This window comes from Triturus cristatus, chromosome 4_2 (assembly GCF_964204655.1).
Source record: "Triturus cristatus chromosome 4_2, aTriCri1.1, whole genome shotgun sequence".
NCBI classification, from domain to species: Eukaryota; Metazoa; Chordata; class Amphibia; order Caudata; family Salamandridae; genus Triturus; species Triturus cristatus.
Window position 1 is genome coordinate 33121417 of NC_140586.1, and position 18106 is coordinate 33139522.

General features: G+C 45.2%; 1 protein-coding gene and 1 pseudogene across 1 annotated transcript in view; both read left to right on the plus strand.

The window, feature by feature from the left end:
• Positions 1–18106, plus strand: part of ESYT1 (extended synaptotagmin 1) — a 429479-nt gene that overhangs the window by 94774 nt on the left and 316599 nt on the right. The window contains exons 2-4 of the mRNA XM_085600294.1: positions 11475–11516; positions 12664–12798; positions 16552–16628. Coding sequence (XP_085456420.1) covers positions 11475–11516; positions 12664–12798; positions 16552–16628 — 254 coding nt within the window. The remainder of the gene's footprint in view (positions 1–11474; positions 11517–12663; positions 12799–16551; positions 16629–18106) is intronic.
• On the plus strand, positions 5574–7065 carry LOC146832871 (18S ribosomal RNA; annotated as a pseudogene).

Here is an 18106-nt window from a genome sequence, read left to right on the forward strand (position 1 = left end):
CAAATTCCAGCTTGAAGGTTTTGTACAGTGGAGCGACCTGCTCGGGTGTTGAGGTGGAGCCTGTGAACCTTTAGCAAGCCTTTCTTTATGCTCCAAAAATTCACAAAGGGCATGCAGTGTTTTTTTATTTTTATTTTGACATTTAAAAGTGATGCAGACAGTCATATATTGAATACGATCTACCATCGTGAGTAATTTGGTCCATTTACGAAGTCCATTTATAACCATAACAACTGAGTTCTGTGCTTTTTGAAATCGGTAGAGTAATTTCTGCGAAGTAGCGAAGTAAAGGGCCCTGCAGTTATCCAAGCAGTAATAAGTTGTCGCAACTAGCACAGAAGTCCATATTTTTCTAATAAGAAGATGGAGAATGGGCCTTAGTTTGTTAAGTTGCTGAAAGCAATTCTTAACTGCTGCATTAATCTGTGGCATTAAAGAAGCCTTGGTGTTAGACACAGCTCCTAGTTTTTTACGTAGAAAATTGCAGATCTGGGAGTAGCTGGTGTGGGCCGCCCTTTGGTGCTAAGGATGAAAACCTCAGTTTTGGAACTATTCAGCTGGAGGAAATATGGTGGTGTAATTTGTTGCTGCTACCATTCTTATGCCAGTTACAGCATGTCGATAGGAGCATGTCCATATTGTCATTCAAGTCTGTGCCTGTCCATGAGCTGCTGGAAAGTCGATTAATTTGAGGACTGCCAGATCTATATGATCCTGGAGCTCAACCTAAACATTGCTGTCCATTCGCCTGACCAAGGTGGTTTTGTTGAAGATTGCTTGAAAATTAAGAAAACTGTGTGGTGGAGAGGTTAAAATTCAAAGCAGGTTTAAACCTAGATTATTGTATGGCCTCAGAAAGGGACTGATTGATTAATATGCTCATTTCTAGTGCTAATGTTTTTGCTAAGCCCTTGAGCACCAAAGCAGGAAATAACGTGAGCGCAAAGACGACACTTTATTTCTTTATCCAGGAGGTGATCTGCTCCACCATATTAGGTTGAAAACCGGAGAATAATTCTGAACCATTCTCTATTAACTGACCTCTTCCCGAAAGACTTCAAAACCTTCCTAAAACCACTCTTGAAGTGAGGTCAAGACTCGACTGATGCATCTATCTTCAGACCGGTTGCCATTGTTGACATTTACTAGGTAAATTTGGTGAAAGAGCTTCCTTCATCTGTCAAAAAAAATTTGAACATAAAATAGTTTCTGATGCCCAAAATGAGATTGCACTCGGCCTTGTCACCTAGTGTATTTTAGCTGATAATCTCCAAATAAGATGACCTCAAATTTCCAGTTAACCCAAATGGGCCAATCAACCTCGACGTACTCAGTTTCTCAGCAGCTATTTAACCGAGAACACCATCCAGCTTTGAAAGGCATACAGACTTGGAATCCATGGAGCTGCGTTCAAATGGACGTTTTCCTTTAATTGCAAAGAAACTGCGCATAATCTCCCTCCCGGCTTGACAGTCAGTACAGTTCAATATTGAAAAACGCTTCCCACAAGGTTCTACTATTGCCCCCTTGTTTTTTCTCATTGCTTATGTGGGTTCTGTCCTCACATAATCAACAAAAGCTAAAACCTCTACTCCTACAACTAAGGCACTGACAAACAAATCCTTCTTAAACTTGAAAAATATGTCGACTTTGATGACTATACTCATGAGCATTACCTAGTAACAGTTTGAAACTTACACCTCCTGATTGCCCAAATCTCACTAGTTCTAAAAGAGACATTCTGACATGCGGAAAATGGACTACTACTCAGCCAAGTACTCTTTAGCCTAAGGAGTTTTAATCTTTCCCCTTAGTAGTTAGTAAGGCCCGAAATCTCAGGGTTAATATGGACACCAAGCTCTCACTAGCCCCACTGGCTAATCATGTACTCCTTCCACACGTTCAGAATTAGGAGGAGCCTTTCTCGCTTTCTAGCATTTCCACAGCATGCTTAGACTGCTTGTTCTCTCCACATTGGATCATGCTAAAGGGGGCATCTGTGTTTCCTCTTAAACCATCAACAACAAAACTTAACAGACCTGCCAGGCTGCTTCTGCACCCGTGATTATGGGACCATGTTTTTCAGCCATTTCAAGACCTACACTTGCTGCTGGTGGCCAGATGGATCCCATTTGAATTCTCTGTATGACCCACAAGGCTGTTCATGGTGTAGGACGAATCTTCCTATAACACAAACTGCAAACCTACCGTCGTCCATTTGGTACGGAAAGAACCAAATGGGTGGGACGGTTTTCTCAGTGGAAACAGGTAAGCTTTGGAACACCCTTCAATGGGCATTAGAACCTTGTTGACAGCACCCCACTCGAAAAATTATTCCAGCACCACTAGTTGCTGTTGTTTCCAGCCCAAATTTAATGTTTTCCTCCAAAGTTTTGGAGGGAACAAACCATTTAAAAGTGCACCTGGCTGTAGGTGTTGTATAGTTCTGTAGAAACCAGCTCAGCTACCAAATGTGCTCATTATACAGATTTTCTTCGGGCTGTCAGGCATTCCCTAGTGTCCGATGGATGGATTAGAACCAGAGAGCACTCTGAACTATGAAGGGCTGTTTTTGGGACATCATTCTTCAGCTGCTCAGGACACATGTTACGGGGAATGGGCACATGACTTATATACTTTGCCTGTGGGCACGCTTCTATGTTGAGGTGCGGCCCCATCAGGACACAAGCTGACCTTCTTGTTAGTCCTGGGCAAGTGATTCTGGCTCAATTGTAGTTTATTGGATTTCAGCTCAGACACACTTGGCTTAACAATGATCGGTCAGAATAAGAACATTTGGAGCAGGGAGGCACATGACTGCTAAGTCAGGTTGCCTACTCTGCACTTCTCTTTGCCTGTCCTGTTCTGGTAGGAGAACTAAAACCCTTTTGCTGTCAGCAAATCCAGCAGACCCCGCTGTGTCTCTTAGTTTGTACCTTTGTGAAGGAAGTGGGCGTATTTCCTGCATGCACTTGATAGTGATATCCCCCTCTCCGCGGCCCTGCTGGCACAACTTCCAATGTTGCTGACACTTCTGGGTTACTTATCAGCTATGGGGTGCTTATCTGGTATAACAAGATTGTTTCCACAGTAACACTGTCATCATCCATGACAACAGCACAGACAGTTAGCATCTGGGGAGGGGCCATTCTGGTGGTTTCCTGAAATGACGTTGGTGGGACGTGGGGTAATGGCTCATTGGCTCATGGCTTCCTTTCACTGGCTTGTAGACCTACAGATGGCTTACTAACTAGAACTGAGATTCGGGATGGTGGTGGGCTGGGCACTCATTTAGAACACCAGTTATCTCTACTGTCACAAGTAATGGAGGCATACAGCTCCTTAAGTATTCATATATAAGCTGATCAAGAAAATAAAAGTATAAAATAGCTTAACTACTGCAAAGATTCAGATGGTTATAGATGGATCAAACACTTGTACTGGTGGACATATACAAGGTCGACATGGGTGTTGCAAAATTAGCCATGCCAGCGTCACTGCTGAGGTTTTAGACTTTAAGTAAATAAGCAAAACACATAACTTCCAGGTGTGACCCAGTGTTCAGAATTCTTAACTGCCATGGAAGTCGAACGAGGGCTCATGTGAAGCTTAAAGCCCTTTCAGGGCTCCTAGAGGTCGGTGTCATTCGCCGAATGTCCCCCTCTGTCGCGCGATGTGCACGGATTCCAGCAAAGGCTACTGGACTTCCTGTTTATTAGTAGGAGGAGGATGTGGGTGATCTGCTGTCCATCCGACTTGCTCTCCCCAGATGGTGCAAGGCTTCTGGAAGCCGCTTAGAAGCAGCCACGTGGCCAGTTTGTGCTCGTGGTGTAGTTGAAATCTCTGTCAGGACTTCAGGTCATATGGTCTCCCTGGACTTGGGTTCTATGCACCGGCCCACTGTGTGAGCGCCCAGGAGAGCTCCCCTGCTTTGCTATGGTGAAAAGCTCTGAGTGGGGCTCGAGTGGGGGTTCCATTTGGGGCTTCTTCCATGTCTGGGCTTCAGGCTGGGCCTGGAGTCTGAGCCCTGTCCTGCGGAGTCCCTTTGCGCTCCTCCAATTTAAGCTGAAATGCTTTCGAGAAGGTACAGTGCGACCATATAGCTATCCTTTATCCTGGCCATCTGAAGGCGCTCCCAATAGAAGTGAATGGTGCTGCCAGATGGCTGGGCTACTCCAGAAGTCCCAGTGAGGATTCAGTTGAAGCTTGAAGGACAGCCAGGGCTCTGGAATGGGAATCGAATACATTTGTTCATATGTCCCGCTCTACTGCCCAGTGTGAATGGATTACAAGAAAGCCTAGTGGCTTTCCTCCATGTTAGTAAGGACAAGGTGCTTGGGAACTGTCAGTTGTCTGGTCATTCTCGAGTGGCTCCTCCCAGGCCCTCAGGGGTCTTGGGCCCCTGTGGTCTTCCAACCCTACATGATGTGCTTGTCTGGAAACCAGGCTTCCCAGAGATCAGGAAAGGTTTCTGAAGAGAATCATCTTGGGCAGGGTGGCCTGCTTGGGGATACCTGGAAATCAATATAAGGGCTTATTTGATGCTTCAGTTCCAGCCAGAGCTACAGGATGTTGGATACATTTGCTCAAATGTCCACCCTGTCTTACGCTCTGTGCTGGTATTACAAGAAAAGCAGTTGGCCTCCTCCATATTAGCATGGACAAGGTGCTTGGGACCTGTTGGTCACCTGTTTGTTCTCCATGGGCACTGTAAAGGCCCTGGCCAGCCTCCCCTGGGCTCATGCCCAGCCCAAGGAGCCTGTCCAGAAGCTAGCCTTTCTGGAGAGCAGATAAGAATCTGAAGTCGACATCCTAGGCAGGGTGGATTGCTTGGGGACAGTATAAACTACACTCTACCATCATTGATTGTCTGCACTGTCCAGTAGGCTTAGACCTAAAAATGAGCCTGCAGGGAATCCCTTTTGTGTTCAAAGGTCAGGCCCTAGCTGATTACCTCAAAGTAGTGACAGAGCAATTACTAAAATTTAGTTCCATCAAGCTTGTGCCAAGTTGTTGGTAGGAAGAGGGAGGTTATTAGTATATCAGAGCAGAGACTTGGTACATTTAGGGGTGAACTGCTTGGCCAGCTTCTGCTGTTGTTTCAAGAAAAGAGATTCCAGACTGTGCCTTCCAGGGAAGCCCACCTCTGAAATGGGCCTCCTCCACCCAACAGGGTGAAGACCAAGCTGCTTGGCAGCCTGCCTCCTTAGTGGTCTGACCCGGGTGGATAGATGGCTCGGGTGGTGCTAGATCTAGATGCAGCTTGGTGGCCCAGGCTTGGTGTGCCACCGCATTGCCATTTCTCCACGCAATGTATTTCTCAGCAGCGCAGAACGATTGTTCAGTGGGGTATCCCCACTGGCTCATGCTGGTGGTGAGACAAAAACCCCTGTGTCTCACTCGGGCTTCACCTTGCCCCTACCTCTACATTCTATTTTCGCGGAGCATACAGGGCCGCTGTTGCCCATGGGATGGCCGTTAACCCAGACCCTGTAGGTAGCAGGGCCTCCCCAGCCCAGCAGGCTCCAGTTGGTCTGGGACAGGCATGCTGCTCCTCTTCCAGCAGGTGCAGCTACCTGATTCATCTGCCAGTAGTATATGATTGTCTTGAAGATGAATCTGTGCACATATAAGTACACACAGCCGGTAAATTGAAATTGCAATTTCCTCACTAAATCTGTCACATTTCCTTTGGTCGTGGCATCTGTTACTTTGATAACTGTGGTAGGTCTAGAGCTAATACATGCCAATGAGTGCTGACCTGTTAAAAATGCATGCATTCCTCTGACGAAGACTAATGTAGGCCCAGCTAGCCGCTTTGGTGACCAGGGTCCAGTGACGGCCATGATGCACTTGGATGTCTGTCATTTTAACTCTCAATAGTACTTTCTGTGCCTACCATGGTGACCAAAGGTCAGGGGGAATCAGGCTTCCACTCCGGAGAGGGAGCCTGTGAAATGGCTACCACATCCAAGGAAGGTAGCAGACACGCAAATTATCTACTCTTAACTCAGGGAGGTAGTGATAAACATGAACAGTGCAGGACTCTTTTGAGGCTCTGTAATTGGAACAAGTACACTTTAAATCCTTTAATGGAGATCTATTGGAGGGCAAGTCTGGTCCCAGCAGCCGCGGTAATTGTTGCAATATTTGTATATTAAAGTTGCAGTTAAAAAACTTGAAAGTGGATTGAGTTGGTGAACTCCTGCGAGGCAAGCTACCGGCTGTTCCAGCCCCTGAAAAAAATAGAGTGTCTAAGAAGGCTCGTCTCCTGAATACTTCAGCTAGGAATAATGGAATAGGACTCCGATCTATGTTGTGGGTTGTTAGAACCAGGGCCATGATTATGAGGGACATCCGTGGACCTTTGTGTTGTCCCACAAGATGAACCAAAGCAAAAGCATTTGCCAAGTATGTTTTCATTTTCAATAATGAAAGTCAGTGGTTCAAAGACAATCAGATACTGTCGTAACTCCGACCATAAATAATGGCGGCTAGAGATCTGGCGGCATTGTTCCCATGACCTTCCAAGTAGATTCCAACAAACCAAAGTCTTTGAGTTTCATGTGGGAGTATTGTTGCATAGCTGAATTGACAGATGGGCAGCACCGGGCCGGGAGCTTGCGGCGTAATTTGACTCAACATGAGAAACCTCAACCAGCCCGGAGATAGAAAGGATTGATAGATTGATAGCTCTATCTTGATTCTGTGGGTGGTAGTGCATGCCCGTTATTAGTTGGCGGAGTGATTTGTCTGGTTAATTCCAATAACGAACAAGACTCCTCAGTGCTAATTAATTACATGACCTCCAGTAGTCAGCATTCATCTTCTCAGAGGGATAAGTAGCGTACAGCCAGATGAGACCGAACAGTAACAGGTATGTGATGCCCTTAGCTGTTCGAGGTTTCACATGCACTAAACTGTATGGATCAGTGTGTGTGTATACCCTTCGCCGACAGTGATTCAAATTATTTGCCATGAACGAGGAATTCCCAGTAAGTGTGGATGAAAAGCTCGAATTGATGATTTGTCTAGGCTAACTCCCAGAGAGGAACCTGACCAGGCGTTGTGCCTTCTTGCTGTGTGGACAGTGAACAGGCATAGCTTCCTTTCTCTTGCCTTCCCTGGCCGTGAATTACTTGACTTGCGCGTTGATGAAGAACTTAGCTATCTACCCGAATTAGTGTTAATTGCAGGGCACATTGATCATCAACACTTCAAATACATCCTACAGCCCTGGGTTCCTCTCTGGGCTGTGCCTGAGGCTTCATGAACATCAGTCGCCCTGGGGCCTGGCAGGACCTGTTGCATTTGGCCTTGTGTCTTTGACCCCCAAGGTCTTATCCTGATCATCTATCGCAGAATCTTCCTTACCTTTCCTGATGTGGAGCTAAGCTGCCAGTGCCAGGGTCTGCCCTAGGGTGTGAAACCCCTGCGCGCCCGACTGAGTGCTGTGCGTGGCTGCCTGTGGTGTCGCCTTGATTTTCTTAATTGAGCTGTGTATATCAGTCTTGACTTACTACCGCTGCTCAGGCCAGGAATTGTCACTGAATGATTGTGGAGAGGTGCAGCATTAGATTGTCTGTTCCAAATGATATAAACGGACAAGAAATCCTTTTTGTTGAATTCCTTTATTTTAACGATATCAAAAACAGGCTCCAGCCAACGCGTTTCGTTCAATGAGAATTGAACTTCATCAGGGCTTGAATAGTATGAGAATGGTAGATAATCCAATGACGGGATGTCAGATATGGTAGGTAAGTACACTGTAGAACGCACTGTGACCCCCGTAGTCCAGGTGTGGTAACCAGTAACAGTTAAATTAAGAACTGTGGATGTAGCAAACAATGTTTCTGTTACCAGTCAAGAGAATGGACGCTTTATGCACGCGTCTGAGGTACTGATGCTGGGCCCTTACTTGGGAGCCACATCATGCTACATCCACAGTTCTTAATTTAACTAAGAGGGTGAACAGTTCAAGTAATCCCCAGTTTGAGGCAGGAAAAGCCATGCCTTTCACCTGTGAGTCTCGGTCCCCACAAGCCAACACTCCAGGTACTTGGAAGGGCCACCTTCCGTACACGGGGCAAGGTGGTGCCCCACCCTCAAGGGTTTGCCAGGTTTTAAGACATCCACCAGTTAGCTTGTCGGTTTCGAAATAACGTATTTGTGACCGTTCATTCTCAAAGCCGATCCAGCCAATAGACAAGTATAGGTGTACCAACTCAGAGACCCGCTCATGAACCACATGATGACCTACTTTGAAATTCGTACAGCCCTAGTTTTGAACAAGGAGGCAACTGTATGGGAATACCAAGGGAAAAGGTGCTATCCGGATGTATTTCACTCCTTGCAACAGATCAATGGCATGTTTGATCCAGCAATCATGCCAATTTTGACACTTTGGTGGAATTCCTGCCTCCAGATGCAGCTTATGAACCTCTCCTTTGGTTGTCAGGGGAAAGGAAACCACTTTATAACCTTTGTCAATAAGTAAGCACATGGGGAGCACCAATGCTCAAACTGTGAACAGCTTTGTTTGAATAAGGCTTCAGTTGTCAATCCATACTTCGCCATTGCCAAATCACATTCAGGACATAGTCGTGGACATGCTTTTTGATGGCTAATTCTTGAATTCTCCATCTATGGAGAATTAATTTGTGATTTTGATTTTTTTTTGCTTTATTACTACACTTCCTAAAAACTGCCAAGGGTGAACAATCTGACACAGGCAATAAAAATGGAGATTCCATTATATCCGCAAGTCAGTCCCTGCAATTCTGATTCAAATGATAACGTATGCACTGGGATATAAGAAGGTATTCTAAACATCCAGCAGCATGTGTCCTCAGAATAAGCAGAGTGTCCCCTTTTCACCATTAGTGGACACCCACTGACCTTGTGTCTGCCAAAATTTCAGAAGAATATCATCAGCGTCTGGGGGAAATATAAAGCCTTGTTCTAAGAAATTTTACTGATTGCACAAAATGAAAGGGAATCTGAATTTGACTCCACATACTTTCTTGTGCATAAGGAGACTGGGGGCATTTGACAAATCCTAGACCTTTGATGCCTGACCCTGCTCCCACTTGAGTAACAGTGTCATTAATTCAAATCTTGAAGACTAAGCAGTCGGGCCAGTAGATGGCATCTGTAGACCCTAAAGATTACCCTTACACATACCGACAAAGGGAGTGTATTTATGGATATTAGAGGTTTGCATACTGGAGATGTAACACTTTTTAAAGAAAATCTGGTCATTATTTTAAAAATTTGGTATAAAACGTGTCGCATCAACAGTAGTCTATGACGTATCTCACAGTTTACATATCAAGGAACGTCACTTCTCCACGCTTCGACTGTAGATATGCATTTTAAATAGCAAATATGAACAAAACTGTGTTTACTAAAACAATTAAACCTGGCCAGAGCGCATCAGTGGAACCATCCCTGCAACAAGACGTCTGCACATTTACAATGAGAGACAATCAACAACGATGCGACAACCATCGGGTGGGGCGGATGCCCTGGAAGTGCATCAGCTAGAGCAGAGATGCTACAGGCAGTTTCACTCAACACTTCGGACATGCATACATTGTTGGACCAACAAGATAAGCATCTCAGCACAACAGGGGACAAGTAGGGGTATTTCCTTGCAAAAAAGCAGGTCTATTGATTTTAAGATGTCTAAGGAGGTTGTGTGTCTTTGTTAGCTTTTAAAGTTACAGTCATGGCTTTCCACATGATTATGCCGACAGAGTCATCAGTGCTTCTCTGCATAGCATGGAGGGGTTCTACCGAGGAACATTTAAGCAAGTCGCTGGTCCCGACATGTAACTGCGGCGCTTGCAATGATTTCCATCCTGTGGCTGTTTGCTTCTTGGTCAACAGCCATGCCAAACCTGCAAAGCAGTCTTCCATTTTGGAAGCTTTCACTCGTTTGAATAAGCCTAGACATTAGTTTTGCAGCTGTAGGGGTAGTCTGTGCATTGATTTATCAGACAAGGACACACACTGACTGCCAAAAAGCAGTGAGAACCGGACAATGTGAAAACATATGTGACTTGTCAACCTCAGCAGATTACATCGCAGACACGCGCCTGGCATGTTGGGAAATATCTTGTGCAGTCTAAAAGGGGTGGGATTCGCTCTTTGCAACATTTTAGACTGAATAAATTCAAATTGGGCGTTCCTTGACATCTTTTGTCACAACTCCAACATTGCCACCTTCTCCTTAATTGTCAGCTGCTCAAATCTCGTTCCCAGCGTTCGGTGGAGTAATGTCTACCTGCCACTGCTATCATAAGCAGTGATAGAGGGTGGTGACCGCCTTACCAGCAAGACCATGAGTGAGCATGCAATGAAGGACAGCATGCGTCATTCATGGTCTACTGGAGATTTACCATTGATCTAAAATTTTCTAGGACTTCATTGTCCGCTGTTTGTTTCTTCAGGAATGAGGCAAGTACATCCTACATCAGGTACTCCGGCACAATTTCCGTTGTATGGTGCCCATTGCATGAATTTGAGCTAATAGAGGTTAGGGCTTGGAAAGGCCTCTGATACATGACTTCAGGCAGAGATCCACCAATGCATTTGAGGTTTCAGTTTTGTTTCCCAACTCCCTTACTTTGTTATTTGTAATGGAGTTAAGGAGGACAGGAAGCATCCAGAGATGGTTTGTATGGGGTTCTACTGGGCTGGTAAATATGTTTTCCAAACTTTCCTGATCCATTTATATGGCATGAAACTTTTTTGTTTATACTTATAGGAGCTGTAATATTATTCTATAACTCTGAAAAATATGCAAATAAGTGCCAGTTTTCTTTTAGAGGAATAACAGATCCTTCTGTATCCGAGAGGCGCTTAACATGTTTACATAAAAGATCAGGCAGACAATGTTGTTTTATTAATCAGATACTATAGGGACCTGATTACCAGATTAGGAATCATTTTAAATCAAGGTTGTGTGCTGTTCATTTCTGTATGTCCAGGAAATCAGGCAGTATTGCAGCGAGGATCTGCCTAGATTAAAACTGTACTGTAACACATCTGATGTTAATATAATATGTAATAAAATGTATTTGAACGGAAAGTTATATTTTTTACACCTATTTTTTATTGATGAAATAGATATATGTTTTGTACATGTGGCTTTCATAGGTTGAAATGTAATTATGACATTGAAATGGGGGATAAAGTGGGAAGCTTGAGGTAAATAGCCCTGATTAAGTATTTGTTATTTCTAAGTGGCATGAGTTAGCAAATCGAAATCACATTGTTTTTTGCATGGGGTTTTGCAAGGGCTTTGCAGCAAGTGAGCCAATGATGTTAGCGAAGCATTAAGTGAGCTTGACGGCTGAGAACGAAACCCAATAGGAATCACCTCCATGGGTTCACTATGCCCACTTTAGGCAATATAGTTTTGTTCATTATAGTCTCTTCACCATGATTCATTTCTCATCTATCCACAGATCAGTTTCTCTGAAGTGGAAAAGGTGGAGTGGCTAAACAAGGTAAGAATGTAAAATTATATGTTTCATGTGATTGTATGCAAGGAAATGGATGGAGTACTCGCTTTTAGGTTTGTCATTAAGCAAGGCCTGTTGATTTCAGCAAAATTATTTGTATAATATACTTATTGGGGCTTTCTGCCGGTCCTTTTCATCAATTGGTCTGTTATTGTATTGTTCAAAATTTTCTTGTGCCCACCACAGCATAGAACATTTGGCAGTGGGTTAGCCCACTTGAACCATTGGCTAACTTCGCTGTGGGTGGCAGTATTTTGTCCCTTTCACAAGGAGCATATCCACACACAAATTCATTCTCTTATGTGTCAGGGACGTTTATGGCAACGTGTGAGTTTTTTAGATAAAAAAATATATTGCTTTTAACCAGTGTGGTATATATTTAAAGTTTGAGGGCCTGGCTGCTTCTCAACAATAACGTTTTACAAAACCCATGACAAAACACGTATCGATCGAGCTAAAACGCTGAGCGGGGTGCTTATTGGACATCTTGGCTTTGCTAATGCTTGTTGAAGTTTGCAAGCATACCAGTGAGCATCTGGAGTAAACTAGGAACTTGTGATATGCAAAGGCGAGGAAGCAGTTTAATTTGAAAGAAAAAGCACTCTCATTTTATTGAAGCGAATCTTAAAATATATTGTTTCCAAATGTTTCGCCACAATCACAGACAGTCAAACAGTATTACAAAAATACAGCTACGGGGTGGATACCATCTGCTTTTAAAAACATAATCAGATGTAAAAAGAAAACAGATTTTGAACACCATTCTTTTTACACTTGAGATTACATCATAGTGCTGACTTTTATGTTGTAGAGTTTATTTCAATATATCACACTGGTTTTCATTTTCTTAAATATTGTGGTGTGCAGGTTGCTAGACCTTCTGGAATGAGCTTGCAAGTCTGTCTGCTTGGCACTAGAGGAGCTTGTGAAACGTGGTCCGTGTGGGACAATTGTGGGAGGAATCAAATTCAGGCAAAAATTATAGGCGGTAGCAGTAGTGAGAATTGGTGATTGGAAGGCCCGACCCCTGACTAGGCTGAAGCGACCGATTTATCATGCATGTTGTTGATGGATTTTTGGATTATGCTTGGCTTTTAACCTCTGATCCTTCTCTCTCCCTCTGTTTGTGCAGGTCCTGTTGCAGCTATGGCCCTGGTTCAGCCAGTACATGGATAAGCTGATGAGGGGAAGCATTGCAGAATCGGTCCGCGCTTCCAACAACCATTTGCAAACCTTTAACTTTACCAAAGTCAACTTCGGGACCAAGGTACATAATTCTACCGAGAAATGTTAAGCCCTCCCTTTAAGAGAGACTTTGAGCTTTGCTCTTGTACTCCCAGGTGACTTGCAGAACTCTCTGGTAGTATAGTTCTCTCTCTGTAGCTTTTTCTCCCCTACATTATTCCCAACCACCTTTCTCTAGGGTATTGCTAATTATTCCTTTCTCAAAGAGTATTCGCAGCCATGTCTCAGTTTAGTGATGATAGTCCTGCTTTCTCTTCCCTTTCCCTGGGCATTTCTAGTCCCCTCGCTCTGTCTCTTCCCCTCTCATAGTGGTTGAAAGCCCTTTTCCCTGAGGCTTTTAGTTGTTCTTTCATCACTCTTGCTCTTTCCGTTTTTATCGTCTCTCTCCTGGACCTCTGACGCCGTCCTCTTTCTTCCCAGAGTGCTCACACATAGCCTTCACCCCGTGGGGTACTGGTAGCCATTCTATCTTATTCCCCAATTCATTTACACACCTTTTCCGTCCTCTGACGGAGGCGCACAGAAAGTGATGGTACACCTTACAAACTATCCAGAGCGTCTTTTTCCCGCAACTAGCTCACTGACAAACGGTACTACTCTGGGCTGGTCACGCCTTGAAAGAGCGTCTACCCTTTCACAAGAAATACGTGGGTTACTATCCTAAATCTCAACACCACACTAACAGCACAAGTCATTTGGTACGACTAAGAAAGAGACTTGGGTAAATGTTTCAGGACTTTTCTGTGAACCTTTTGGTTTGTCTTTAAATAATATTGTTCTTAAACAGGTGTCAGTTAAATGAATCCCTGAGTTGGCACTTAACATGGAAGGCACCTTTGACATTTTCAGTAACAGTCCTCTAGTCTTCACAGCAAACATCTATAACAGACTTATACCACATAATTCTGCAGAACTCTTTGTTACATGATTAGCTAAGCAGGAGGTAGATTCTGCATTGCAGTGAGTATTTAGTGGATCATTTATGTATGTTTGTATGTTTGTGGGATTTTTATACAACCGAGGCTGATTTGATATTATTGACTCTTAGCTGACATTCTGCTGTTAGTGTGCTGTTATTAAATGCTGCAGTGATGACAGAGGGTGGTGCAGTGTCATCAACACGGATGGGCATTGTGGATGGTGTTGTGATGTAATTTGTCCTAGGTGAACTTTGGAGATGGTAGTGTGATGTCATTGGTCCCAACCGGAACATTCTAGAGTGTGATGCAATGTAATTACCTCAGCTTAGCAGTATAAGGTGATTGGCCAAGGCAGAGACTATTATGACGTAATTGCCCCCAAGAGGGCATTGCAGTTGGTGGTGTGATGTAACTAGTTCTACCTGAGACATTGCAGAGTCTAGCGTAGGGTAGATGCTGCATGGTGGGTGTTGTGGTGCGATATGAATGGCTGAAGAAGGATATGCCATGATCTCATGGTCTCCAGATGGGCACTGCAGGGTTGATGTGATTGAGAGGAAGTTTTAAAAGTTCTACTATATATCGTGCATAATATTACTGATATACACAAAAAACGGTGGCACTTTTGGGCATCTAGAAATTCGTAGGTCAATCAGTTATTCCAGATTTATAAAAGCACTGCTACTCACCCGATAGCATATCCAGACGCTTGCAGGTCCAGGAGGCGTATTCGAATAGCCAGGTCTTGAGGCCCATTTGGTATTCTGGAAGTGAGATGATGGCCCGAAGCTGCATTGGGAGGCTGTTGCAAGCAGAAAGCTTATTTTTCTCATTAACATCCTCTGATTAAGGTCTGGATGGTGCTGATCACTCTCCCATACTAGGTGGTGTGCTTTATCATTTGAGTGGCTTCGTCTCTGCACCAGACCTTGTTGCTGGCGGGCCCACCATGAGCTCAATCTTAAGCAATCCTGTTGTCCTGACTATCATAGTTTAGTTGTGGAAGGGGTACTACCTCCGGAAGACGTGATAATTGATTAGCTAGTGGCGTCTCAGAGCGTCAAAATTGTGTGAATAGGGATAGCATTAATTTAATAAGATAGCCAACCTATGCAACATAAAACACAGAGGACTGGGTTTATAAGGGACCTGCCTCTTCTCTAAGAAAAGGTCAACATTTTTCTGTCTCTCAAAATTAAGCCCGTTGGTGGGGGTATTCATCAAGACTAACAGGGCCCCTCTTTCTATCCCATCAAACTTCTACTTCCCTAGTCAATGCTGCATTTAGCAAGGGTACAAATAAGTAGAAATGAAAAACAAGCATTGGCATAGCCAATAGGTCTCACTTTTGGGTCCTTATAAGTATTTAGTTATGCAGCACAATATCCTTGGTGCAACAATATCAACCGTTGCATGGCTAAACACTTATAAGGTCCCAAAGGCGAGACCTATTGGCTATGCCAATGCTTGTTTCTTTTTATTAGAGTTTATATTGGAGTTGACAGAAATTACAGTTTATTAAGATTTTCAGATGAAATAGGCGCCTCTGACTGGAAGTAAGTGAAGTCAACGCCCATCTGAAATTAAAGGGGCACGAGCAGACGAAACAAATAAGCAACACCGCGGGAGGAGGAAGGACGGGGGCAACAAGCAATGGGACGGTGGTATTGAGAAAAAACAAGTACCTCAAACCGATTGCGACCAGCCGAAGGACACATAAATAAATGTATGAATTCAGTACTTGGTCTAGGTTCTCTATCAAAGGGACAACACAAAGAAGAAAGGACCTTTTTGAGTGTTTTTTTAAGACACAACAGGTCACTGGAAAGCAACAGTGCACATACGCTGCCTGCAGGCTCCATCTAAAAACGAGCAATGGGGGAAGGGAGTGAAAGCAGTAAGGCACACAAGTAAGGCACACATGGGAAAGCAATGATGAGAAGGGACTGACAAGGAGGGAAACAATAAAAAACAAGACTCCTCCCACGTCCCACAGAGCGAGAACTGCACGTTTTGCTTGAGTACCGCTCGAAAGAGGGTGATGCGTCATCTGTGACATAACCCACTAAATACTTGAACCCATCGGGGAAGCCATAATCTGAGCGATTCCAGGTCTTGTGCACAAGCGCATTAATTATTGTGGTGCTTAGGATACTTGAACGCAAATCAAAAGCAGTAAAGGACATGTAAATGTCAACATCCCATAAAGCACCAACAGGAGAGCGTAAACAACCACAAAAAAAACAAGTGGGAGGGGTGGTGGGAGTGCACGCGTACGTGCGCTAAGCAGCAGCTGTTTGCTCTTTTTCAAAGCTCACACCCGTGCTTGTGGCACGCCGCTGCGCACTCCCGCAAGCTGTATGCCGCCACAAGCACGAGTATGTGCTTGGAAAAAGAGCTGTACGATGGCTAAAGGTCTCCTACACAGCGCATGTGCGCTGCGTAGGCGAGACCTAACCAGTATGACAGGGAAATACAAGGTTAACTTGGTTGGTTCTCCTTGGCTAAGCTTATTAGCTAATATAATGGCTGGGGGTTGGGCTGGGAGGTCAGTTCATCGGTCCCTATTTAGTGTATCATCTGCTATCAATTAACCCATCAGGGTTCCACGGTTACCCCAGTCACAGTGATGGTGTGATGTCATTCAATCCTTTGCAGACGACTGGGGGGCGGTGTAACACTTCTAACACATGGGCATGTGGGATGGTGTTGTGACGTCAGTGATTGTCTGTGGTCTGATACTGCAAAGGGTGGTGTGATTTTATTGGACAGAGTTAGGGCGTTGCAGGAGCTGGGGTGACGTCTTGCATTGAGGTGGCCCTTTGATGCTTCTCTCACTCTCTTTTCCCTCTTAGCCCTTGAAGGTGATTGGTGTGCAATTACATCACACAGACCATGCGAAGCAGCAGATCATTCTAGACCTCCACATCAGGTACGTAGGCAGATCGTGGGGTGTGATCCCTCTGTGGTGTGTGTGTGGAGTATCTGATCCTACCAGAGTCTGTTCTACATCATTATCCACTGTTTGCTGTGCTTCTTCACCCTCCATTATCACCACTCCTTTACCACCCTCCGCAGCCAGCCCTTACACAGCATCCTCTGCAGTCAGTGCATCTACTCTACCCTCTACAGTCAGTGCTCCTACAATGTCCTCTGCTGTTAGTGCTTGTACACCTTCAGCTGTCAGCGTTGTTGTATCACCTCCATTAATTAGTGCTCCTATACCTCTCTCTCTGCTGTTGCTGCTCCTACTCTCCTACAACCCTCCTACGCCACCCTCCACAGTAAGTGCTCCTACTCCATCTGCAGCAATGAGTAGTCCTGTACCGTCCTCCGCAGTTAGTGTTCTTACTTCACCTTCCAAAGCCATTGCTGCTACACACCCTACGCTATCAGCGCTCTTACATCAAACACTGCAAAAAGTGCTCCTACATCACCTTCCCAAGTCACTCCTTCCGCATTATCCTTCGCAGTCATCGCTCCTGTATCACTCCCCACATTCAGAAGCCCTGCCCCATCCACTGCTACATGCACTCCTAGACCACCCACCACAATCAGTGCTCCTACACCCTCCTCTGTGTAAGTGCTTCTAAACCATCCTCTGCAGTCAGCGCTCCTATGCTGTCAGTGCTCGTGCCTCACCTGCTGCAGTCAGTGCTCCTATACCACCCTATGCTGTCAGTGCTCGTGCCTCACCTGCTGCAGTCAGTGCTCCTATACCACCCTATGCTGTCAGTGCTCGTGCCTCACCTGCTGCAGTCAGTGCTCATATACCACCCTATGCTGTCAGTGCTCGTACCTCACCTGCTGCAGTCAGTTATCCTATACCACCCTATGCTGTCAGTGCTCGTGCCTCACCTGCTGCAGTCAGTGCTCCTATACCACCCTATGCTGTCAGTGCTCGTGCCTCACCTGCTGCAGTCAGTGCTCCTATACCACCCTATGCTGTCAGTGCTCGTGCCTCACCTGCTGCAGTCAGTGCTCATATGCCACCCTATGCTGTCAGTGCTCGTGCCTCACCTGCTGCAGTCAGTGCTCCTATACCACCCTATGCTGTCAGTGCTCGTGCCTCACCTGCTGCAGTCAGTGCTCCTATACCACCCTATGCTGTCAGTGCTCGTGCCTCACCTGCTGCAGTCAGTGCTCCTATACCACCCGATGCTGTCAGTGCTCGTGCCTCACCTGCTGCAGTCAGTGCTCCTATACCACCCTATGCTGTCAGTGCTCGTGCCTCACCTGCTGCAGTCAGTGCTCCTATACCACCCTATGCTGTCAGTGCTCGTGCCTCACCTGCTGCAGTCAGTGCTCCTATACCACCCGATGCTGTCAGTGCTCGTGCCTCACCTGCTGCAGTCAGTGCTCCTATACCACCCGATGCTGTCAGTGCTCGTGCCTCACCTGCTGCAGTCA